Genomic DNA, 11485 nt, shown 5'->3' on the forward strand with positions numbered 1-11485 from the left:
TTATCGACTTTCAGACTTTTCGACTTTTAGACTTTTTTCGACTTGTATTCACATCGACTTTTTTGGAACAAAATAGTCGACTTCGACTTTTCGACTTTTTTCGACAAAAAGTCGATTGTTCGATTATTCGAAAGTCGATTTATAGAACCCTAGGGGTGAGTATTTCTTTTACACTTCATAAAATATGTAAAAGAGAAAGAGGGAGAGAGAAAATTGGCATTGATGACCCAATTTGACAATAAGATCACATAGTTTAAATATAATTGAACTATTTTTGTAATCAACACTGTTTCTATTAGTATTTTTCCTCAAACAACAACCAAAAAATGAAAACGAATAGATTTTTTTCTTCTTCAGTTTGTTGAAAGAATTAAAGAAAAACAACTTATAAAATTTCAACATACTCATTAATAGATTACAGTGAGAGTGTGTGTCGTTTTCTGTAACAACTATAATATATAAATAATAATAAACATTTTTAAAAAACAAAAACAAATAATTTTAATAAAAACGCAATGTTGCCTATAAATCTACAACAACAAATTAACCAAAGCCAACTGCAACAAAAAGCAACAGTACCAGCACCCTTGCCACCACCACTGAGGGAACCACGTAGACCACGACGAGGAGAAAAGAATCATCATCAACATAACATAAATCAAAAGCAGCAAAATACAGAACATGAACCATCGCCACAGTTCTATCATCAAGCAGAAGATTTTATAAAAACATCAGCGTTGTCGTCGTCGTCCACACCATCGTCCACAGCATCAGTTTCGTTACCATTAAATCGAGATATTAATGTTGGTGGCAAAATGTTTGCAAATCTAAGGTATTCATCATCGCAAATAAATCTCACCGAAAATAGTCTACTTTTAAATCAGAATGTACTCGATTGTCTGGCGGCACCATCGTCTACGGAGGATGAACACACAACTGAAGAAGAACATATAATTAGTGACGACGCAACAGTGCCCTTAACAGCCCGAACAGGCTCAACATCGACACTAACAGCCTCAATTTTGCCAGCTTCATCGAGACAGTCACTGTCTCCTGCTAGAACAGTAAATCCAGTACATAATAATCAACAGCAACAACAACAATATACCCGCTCTCTATCGACACCTCCGCTTTCACAAGCATCTCTATTGAATTTCTTGGACAATAATCAGCAACAGCAACACCAACATCAACTGCACCTCAATCATTTGCAACATCAACAGCAGCCGCCACCCTCCAACACTTCGTATCATTCACACGAATTTAAACTTTGTGATTCGTGTCGTCCCGTGCGTTTCAATAATCCCCATCAAAGTTCAGGTTTATTGTCACAAAAGAATTTCGGCAGTTCACGTTATTTGAACTCAAAACGTTATACGGCTGCTCCTACTTTGTCCTCGATTACAGCACCATTATCTAGTTTGGTAGGCACACCGCCGCCTTCTGCTTCTTTGCTAAACACACAGCTTCCGCCAATACCGCCTCCGAATCCCTTTAATACTTTACGTTCATTTACCCAATTTTCTCGTTTCCAGCCTCGTCGTCAAAACAGCAGCAGTATGTCACAATCTGGTGAGGATCTACATTCGCCCAGCTACTTGTCGTGGCGTAAACTACAGTTAAGTCGTGCCAAACTGAAAGCCTCCAGCAAGACATCAGCCCTATTGTCTGGTTTTGCCATGGTGAGTACTAATTTCCTTTTTTTTTTTATTTATTATTTAAGTGAAAATTTATTTTATAATGTGTGTCGAGTGTTAAGTGCTATATTTACATTTTTGGCATAGTTTTTCTAAAAGATAAACAAAAAAGATGTGAAAGTATCTATAGTCTTCAAAGTTTTGATAGTGTTCATATTGTTCGAATCTTCAAAATGAAATTTGACAAAAGATTCAAAAAAGTCCTCAAATTGGATTATGTACTTTCATCTATATACTATTTATATATAAGTTAATGTCTGTATGTTTATTTGTGGATTTGTACGAAGTCGGCAAGTTCCTCCCATATAAATTAATTACTTACGTGAAAGTAATATAGCTAGAGGCCACAAATTTTACTATATGAATATGAATATTTAAGATATTTATGAAAAAATACTATAAATTTGTATATCGGGGAAAATAATAGAGCTAGAATCCTAAAATTTTTCACCTGCAGCCATATGAACATTTGGGAAGTAATGTGTGAACTTGCAGTAGTGGGCGTGTCACCTCCCAAATGCGTTCAATACTAAATTTCGTATATTTAGGAAACTAAAACAATTGGAGTCAGCAAACTATATTAGATCCAAAGAAACACACCTAGACTGCTATGTTGTTGTTGTTGTAACAGCTTAAACTATACAATTTTTAATCCGGGAGTTCTGTATTTAGGTCCAAGCCAAGAAATTGGGCTACTTCAATAGGATTAGTCCATAAATCCATTGGGCTAAGTGAAGTAGGGTGGGCTGGAAAGTTGAATATATGGTGGGTATCATGGGGACCCTGTCCACAAGCTGGGCTTATATTAGGGACGGCACGGTCTATGCGGGACCAGTAGGCGTTGAGCCTGTTGCTTCATCCCGATCTAAGTTGTGCCAGAGCAACTCTTGTTTTCCTCTATTTCTGCTATGGGCGGTGGGCGACCTCCAACAACGACATTCATGCGGTAACCTGAAACCGCGGTATTAATGGCGTCTCTATGAATGTCGTTCAAAGCTACAGTATACGAATTTCGATCTAAGGGATCCTGAACATAATTTCGTATGCTCTCTTCGTATACACGAAGTTCCTTCCTGACATGCATCGGGGGAGCATCCAACTGTGTGATGTTAATGTTGGGATGACTCCTCCGGTGACTTCCCAGGAGGAACTGTTTAGTCAGCATGACATTATGTTCCTTGACTGGGAGAACCTTCGTTTCCTCGTGTAGATAGTGCTCTGAAGTTATTTGCATGCAGCCCGTTACAGTCCGTAGGGCAGAATTTTGGCAGCTTTGAATATTTCTCCACTGCAGCATAATTGACCACTGACCGGTCAATTATTTTATAGGTAGCCAACAAGGTTTCTTTGACCATTCCCAAGTGCTGCCGGCTAGCGCTTTGAGGACCTTGTTTCTACTTCGCAATCTGTGCGTAATTGCAGTGGCATGAGCTGAGGAAGTAAACAGGCTGTCAAAGGTGACCCCCAAAATCTTTGGTTGGTTCATAGGCGGTATTTGTTTTCCATCGACTACGACGCCTCAAGTTTACCTCCTTCGTCCAGGTGGTGAAAAGTGTAGCTGAAGACTTCGTTGGTGATAGTTTCAGGTTACGTCCAGTGAAGAAGTTGTGTATTTCTCCGAGATAACCATTCACTCGATCGCATAACTCATCAACGTTTTGGTCCGTTGCCATAATAGTACAGTCGTCCGCATATTCCACACCTTGTGGAGGTGTGGGGAGTTTAGAGAGGTTAAACAATAGGGGGGGGAGGGTAGGACGCCGGAACTCAACGAACGACTGACGGCCACTCAGATAATTTACAATCCATCTCTTCAAGTTGATGGGCATGGTGGACTGCAGGATGTTCTAGAAGAGTGTGGTATGGCCTAGACTGCTATCGTAACTGTTGCATATTTCTTAATATGGAAAATACTAAAGGTTGTTGTTGCAACAGCTAAAACTATACAATAATCTAGTTGGAAGGTTCTACATTAATGTTCAGGCCTAAAAATTGTACTACTTCGACTGGATGTATTCATAAATATATTAAACAAAACAATTTCTACGTACTGGAATGGTTAGGTCAGTAGGACATGACTATAGAACAGTCTATAGTCTTGACTATGAACAGTCTATAGTCTTGACTATGAACAGTCTATAGTCTTGACTATAGAACAGTCTATAGTCTTGACTATAGAACAGTCTATAGTCTTGACTATAGAACAGTTATAGTCTTGACTATAGAACAGTCTATAGTCTTGACTATAGAACAGTCTATAGTCTTGACTATAGAACAGTCTATAGTCTTGACTATAGAACAGTCTATAGTCTTGACTATAGAACAGTTTATAGTCTTGACTATAGAACAGTCTATAGTCTTGACTATAGAACAGTCTATAGTCTTGACTATAGAACAGTTTATAGTCTTGACTATAGAACAGTCTATAGTCTTGACTATAGAACAGTCTATAGTCTTGACTATAGAACAGTCTATAGTCTTGACTATAAAACAGTCTATAGTCTTGACTATAGAACAGTCTATAGTCTTGACTATAGAACAGTCTATAGTCGTGACTATAGAACAGTCTATAGTCTTGACTATAGAACAGTCTATAGTCTTGACTATAGAACAGTCTATAGTCTTGACTATAGAACAGTCTATAGTCTTGACTATAGAACAGTCTATAGTCTTGACTATAGAACAGTCTATAGTCTTGACTATAGAACAGTCTATAGTCTTGACTATAGAACAGTCTATAGTCTTGACTATAGAACAGTCTATAGTCTTGACTATAGAACAGTCTATAGTCTTGACTATAGAACAGTCTATAGTCTTGACTATAGAACAGTCTATAGTCTTGACTATAGAAAAGTCTATAGTCTTGACTATAGAACAGTCTATATGACTTTTATCAAAATCTGCAAAAGCTATGACATATAGTAATCAATTGGAATAAATCTAGGGCGAATAGTTTCCAAAAATAGGTGTGTTTTTTGCGCAAAATGAGAACTCTATGTATATTACTCACTTCGATAACTGATTTTACATTTAGTTTATATGGCAGATGTCACGCCCTCTAAAGCTAATCCGCCCATTTTTTTAAATAAAGCTTTTATACCGCGCGAAAGTCACTTTAATTATAATCTAATATTCCAAATCATATTCTTTTGATATATACGTTTAATTGTGTTGCTATAATTAAAATTTGACAGTAAAAATTTTGTTTTAAATTAGCATTAACATTAAATTGCTACATTATTGTTAATTTAGTGTATTTATTTTATTTATTTTTAAACTCTTAGTTAAATATTTAATCGTAGAAGCGTAAATTCAATAAAACTGATTAACAAATTTTTAAATGGTTGAGTAAATAATTATAATAATGAACCTTTTAATGTTTACAAAATTTTACATTACACCTATTTATCTACCAGTGAAAATATAACATATTTTTCGGTTTGTTGTATTTTATACATAAAGTTCATTAAATGATTAACAAGCTATTGTAAAATTTTATAACGCTGTGACTTTTTATAAAAAAATTATTAACCCAGCGAAAAATGTTAAGCTTTATGTGGAGTAAAAGTAATTCTTTTGCTAATTTCAAAGTGATTGCGACTTCCAGTCCTTATTAAATGAGGATTCCAGGTAAATTCCAAAAAATTTACATAATTCCCGAACTCCAAAGACCTTTCCTATTGAAAATTGTAAAATTTTGAAGATATTACTTCTACTATCTGTTGTCTGAAGTATTTGCTGGGTAAATAAAATACAAAATACAATTTTAAACAACAAGTAGAAAAAATCAAATAAAATATTTAAGAAAAAACGACACAGGAAATCAGAAATACAGAAGAAATACACACAAAAAAGACGATTTTAATCACGAGGAAATTGACGAATTATATACTAAATGTAAATTTTTGACAAAACAAAAGCATGTTAACGAAATAATGAAAAGCAAATACAAATAAAAATCCCGACATTATAATTTTCGCATATAAAACGATAAATTGTATATGAATTTTATTCCGAACTGATGAAAAATACAATAATTTACACACTGGCTAAAAAAGAACAGCAAAGTGACGACGAAACAAACAGACGGACGAGCGCAATGATGCTAATAAAAAATTTATGCTAAAAATATCGGCTAAAGATAATGGCAAAATGTTGAAAATATGTCAATACAATTTTAAGTGGTTTCATGTAAAACATGAATGAATGACGGACTAGATGACTACACTAAATTAATGATGATTAAAGTATTCTATACATTTCTGGTACATAGTAGTTCAAGGTTAAAAGAAAAATTTTTTTCACAACACGATTTACATCGATATTGTAATTTAAGAAAACTTGATTTTCTTTTTTGTTATTTATAGAATTAAATTTGCCAAAAATTTTAATGTAACAAGAAAATTCTTTTGAAATTGGAAATATCTAAAACAAGTAAAAACGTTAGTCGGACATTGCCAAACAATATTATACTTACACCAGTTATAAGTAAATTCAAAATGTGATTTTGCAACGTATGACTTGACTATAGACTAGATTATAGACTGTAGACTAAACAATAGACTAGACTATAGACTAGATTATAGACTAGACTATAGACTAGACTATAGACTAGACTAAAGACTAGACTATAGACTAGACTATAGACTGGACTATAGTCTAGACTATAGACTAGACTATAGACTAGCCTATAGACTACACTATAGACTAGACTATAGACTAGACTATAGACTAGACTATAGACTAGACTATAGACTAGACTATAGACTAGACTATAGACTAGACTATAGACTAGACTATAGACTAGACTATAGACTAGACTATAGACTAGACTATAGACTAGACTATAGACTAGACTATAGACTAGAGTATAGACTAGAATATAGACTAGACTATAGACTAGACTATAGACTAGACTATAGACTAGACTATAGACTAGACTATAGACTAGACTATAGACTAGACTATAGACTAGACTATAGACTAGACTATAGACTAGACTATAGACTAGACTATAGACTAGACTATAGACTAGACTATAGACTAGACTATAGACTAGACTATAGACTAGACTATAGACTAGACTATAGACTAGACTATAGACTAGACTATAGACTAGACTATAGACTAGACTATAGACTAGACTATAGACTAGACTATAGACTAGACTATAGACTAGACTATAGACTAGACTATAGACTAGACTATAGACTAGACTATAGACTAGACTATAGACTAGACTATAGACTAGACTATAGACTAGACTATAGACTAGACTATAGACTAGACTATAGACTAGACTATAGACTAGACTATAGAATAGACTATAGACTAGACTATATACTAGACTATAGACTAGACTATAGACTAGACTATAGACTAGACTATAGACTAGACTATAGACTAGACTATCGACTAGACTATAGACTAGACTATAGACTAGACTATAGACTAGACTATAGACTAGACTATAGACTAGACTATAGACTAGACTATCGACTAGACTATAGACTAGACTATAGACTAGACTATAGACTAGACTATAGACTAGACTATAGACTAGACTATAGACTAGACTATAGAATAGACTATAGACTAGACATATACTAGACTATAGACTAGACTATAGACTAGACTATAGACTAGACTATAGACTAGACCAGCGGTTCCCACAGATATTTACTTCGCGGACCCCTTGAAGAACTTATTTAATTTCGCGGACCCCCATACATATTTTGATATCTTATTGTTCTAAATAATTGTCCATGCGAAAATTGACCTAGTTCATTAATCCCTAGGTCTAATAAATGTAGAGATGTCATATCTATAAAATATTCCCGTACATTGAGAATATATAATATTTCAGATAGGTTTTCAATTGCATGTTTTGAAGATAGAATGACTTCTTTGTTGATATGTTAACATGATGTTTAATTTTATGATCGTGAGATCTTTCATGTTCATTTTTCTTCAAGGTAGCGAAAAGGTTTCTTTATCAAATATTGTCACATGTGCTTAAGGAGTCACGTTTCAAGAATTTGTTGCGATTGCAAAGGGTGAACTGAGTAAGTGAGCTAAGTTTTCGGGAAAATAATATAAGAAAGTTGGACTTCTTCTATGTTGTTGCGGAATGCGTTATCCGCATAATATATGATTTGAACTCTTTGTTAAAGTACTGTGAATTTGGAACTTAAATTTGAATTTTAAAATACCAACGAATTATTTTACTTCATGGTTTTTGGCTACATATTTACACGAAACGCTATGGATTTTCTGATGTTAATTTAATAATATGTATTGGTCGACAAAATCAAGTTAAAACCTGTGTATCACGTCGGATTGGAATATTTATAAAGAGATGCATAAAGAGTCACCTCTGTTTTGGAAATATATAATTTTAGTCTTTTCAAACGAGAACACTTTTGCTTACAATTTGATAAACTTAAATCTGTAATAAGCTTGTCTTTGAATTGAACTTCATACTCCGGAATACCAGTATCCCTAATTTAATTGTAAGGCAGAGTATTATTTGTCTGAAATAAAAACCATTATTTCAGTACATATACAGGAAATAAAAATTACAAATCACGCAGTACTTTACTTTATAAAAGTTATACAATAAATTTGTAGGGCCTAGCTTCTTCCTGATAAACAACCAAAAAAATAAAATTCAAAAAGTCACCAAAAAATTTGGGATTATTGCACAAAAATTGGAGATATTTGTACATACATATAAAAGCAGAATATTGTTTATTCATGGTTTTTTTCGTTCGTCTTCGCGGACCCCCTAGGATTTTACTACGGACCACTAGGGGTCCGCGGACCCCCATTTGGGAACCGTTGGACTAGACTATAGAGTAGACTGTAGAGTGGACTATAGAGTAGACTATAAAATAGACTATAAAGTAGTCTATAGTAGTCTATAGAATAGACTATAGGCTAGACTATAGAGTAGACTAGACTATAGACTACACTATACTATAGACTAGAATATAGTCTAGACTATAGACTAGACTACTATAGACTAAAACTAATTGTATAAAGATAGTAGGTGTCCCAAAAGAATGATTGAATAGAAAATTTAAAAAATTCTAAAAAAATCGTGTTGTGTAAGATATATAGTTTTGAATAAAGGCCCTCAATATATTGTCAATGAAAATTTTCATTAAAAAACTCAATTAGCTACATTATGTATTTGAAAAGATAAGTTCAAATGCACTTAAATGCCCTGCTAAATAATTTGTTAAAGAAAACCCTCAACAATTGCCAAAACGAAAAAGTTTTTTAAAGAAATGCAAGACGAGAAAGCATAAAAACGAATACATATATAACTAAATAAAAATGTCAAATATAATATATTTAAGAGATCATTTAAAAATAAAATGATACCTTTCATTCATCTCAGTTAATGTGATTTTTTATTTTCATGTTTCTTTTCTTTTTTGCAATTGTGGCATGTTGTCACTTTCAGGTGGCCATGGTAGAAGTACAATTAAACAATGATACCCAAGTACCAGCCGGCATGTTGGTTGCCTTTGCCATCTGTACTACACTCTTGGTAGCTGTTCATATGTTGGCTTTGATGATCAGTACCTGTATACTGCCGAATATAGAGACTGTCTGTAATTTGCACAGCATCTCATTGGTACATGAATCACCCCATGAACGTCTACACTGGTATATAGAAACTGCGTGGGCCTTTTCAACTTTACTGGGACTTATACTTTTCCTGCTGGAAATTGCCATATTGTGTTGGGTGAAATTCTATGATTTGAGTCAACCGGCGGCATGGTCAGCATGTATTGTACTTATACCGGTTTTAATAATATTCCTGGCTTTTGCCATACACTTCTATCGCTCACTGATGACCCACAAGTATGAGGTAACCGTGTCCGGCATACGTGAATTGGAAATCTTAAAGGAACAAATGGAACAGGATCATCATATAGATCATCATCACCAGGGTGGTCATCGTAATGGCTTGAATTATGGTGCCAGTGGTGATATTGTTTGAATTATTGTTTTTGGTTTATTTGTTCTTTCTTTGTCTCTTATTTCCAATTAGAGAATTTGTATTTTAATTATATTTATGTTAGTATTTGAGCTAAATATATAAATAATTAATATTATTTTAGGTTAAATTATTTTATAATTTATTTAAGATGTAATTTTCTATGCTAAAACAAAATAAGAAAAAAAAACACAATAATATTTGTTTTTAAACAAAAAAAACAATAACTTTTATAAGAAAAAGACATATAATTAATTAAGTGATTATAATTTAAAGTTAAAGTAACTAAATTTTAAAATGAAAAAACATAATTACTGTACAATTGTGATATTGTCAAAATATATTTTATACTAAAGTAAAATGCAAAAAAAAAATTCGAAATAAATAAAATTTAGAAACGAATAAGTATAAAAATTAATAATATTTATTATCCATAAGAATTCCTTTACTAGGTAAGTTATAAAAACAGAAAATACAATATTTATCCTTAAATTTTATAAAAGATCCTAATAAAAGTAATAAAAACATGCATAAAAACTCATTACAAAAAAGTGTTTTATTTGCACTTAAAACCTCCAAAACCCTTTGAAATATAAAATTTTCTTCAATTCCCTTTCAAAAAATCCCCAAAACCGGCTTAAAATCCTTTATTTAGCTCTAAAATGCCTTAAAATACAATTTAAATCACAAAAATACGTTACAAATTCAATTATTTAGCAAATTTTGATCTGGCAATGCCGCTAAAGAAATTTGCATTTTTTCGATGTTGGCAATGCCATTTTTCGGCCTAATAATAGCGCCATCTATTGGTCGACCAAAATTTGTTTTGCATGTAAAAAATCATGTCGCTCAATAGATGGCGCTGATCGGATGTCGATCCAGGGTTGCCAAGTGCCACAAATCGCCAAAAATGCGGGATTGTTTTAAACGGTTATATCTCGGAAACCAGTGAACCGATTTAACTAAAAATGGATGCTATGGTTAGGGGAATATCTAAGCTTTCGGAAAATTTAATTTACCAGGGTTGCCAGGTAAGGGAACTGGGCTAAAATCAAGGATTTGTCTAGGTTTGAAGAGTTAAACTAAATTTAGTAATTAATTTACAATAACTCTTGAAAAATAGATCCGATTTCAGCCATACGGTTAGAGGACAATCTAAGCTTTCTGAAAATTTAATTTACCAGGGTTGCCAGGTTAGGCTACTAGGGTAAAATCATGGATTTCTAAAGGTTTCAGTAAACTGTAATAACTCGGCTAATATTTGTCCGATTTCAGCAATAATGAGCTTATGGCATAAGGCAAGATTTAAGGAATTAAAAAATTTAGTTTTCCAGGGTTGCCAAGTTGCTGGTTTTGTTATATAGCTTGAAATGTGCACTTTAACAAGAACTGGAAATAATCGGTAATAACTCTGCAGATATTGCTGAGATTTCAAACAAAATTATATTATAGGATAAGGAATACCTTTGTGATTTATAAATTTAGTTTACCAGGGTTGCCAAGCAACCACTATTGCAATTTACCACGAAATTGTTCAATTATCAAGTTGTTGCTACAAGATGTAATAACTCTACGGTTATTAATATAATTTCAACAAAAGTTGGCTTATGTTGTTAAGGTACGTTTAGGGATTTATAAAATTTAGTTTTCCAGTGTTGCCAAGTTGCTGGTTTTGTTATATAGCTTGAAATGTGTACATTAAAAAGAACTAGCAATAATCAGTAATAACTCTGCAGATATTGCTGCGATTCCAACCAAAATTATATTATAGGATAAA

General features: G+C 33.1%; 1 protein-coding gene across 2 annotated transcripts; it reads left to right on the plus strand.

The window, feature by feature from the left end:
• Positions 1-363: 363 nt before the first annotated feature.
• LOC119607924 (calcium release-activated calcium channel protein 1) lies at positions 364-10110 on the plus strand. Of its 2 annotated transcripts, XM_037962074.1 has the most exons (3): positions 367-1424; positions 1536-1682; positions 9169-10110. In XM_037962074.1, the coding sequence occupies exons 1-3, from the start codon at positions 516-518 to the stop codon at positions 9709-9711; spliced, it is 1599 nt and encodes a 532-aa protein (XP_037818002.1). In that variant the 5' UTR covers positions 367-515; the 3' UTR covers positions 9712-10110. The 2 variants fall into 2 exon arrangements, with proteins under 2 accessions (XP_037818000.1, XP_037818002.1); XM_037962072.1 differs by having other exon boundaries at positions 364-1682.
• Positions 10111-11485: the final 1375 nt, after the last annotated feature.

The sequence above is a fragment of the Lucilia sericata genome, unplaced genomic scaffold, assembly GCF_015586225.1.
Source record: "Lucilia sericata isolate MDLA Ls3-8-SP2 unplaced genomic scaffold, ASM1558622v1 Contig000761F_arrow, whole genome shotgun sequence".
Lineage (NCBI taxonomy): Eukaryota > Metazoa > Arthropoda > Insecta > Diptera > Calliphoridae > Lucilia > Lucilia sericata.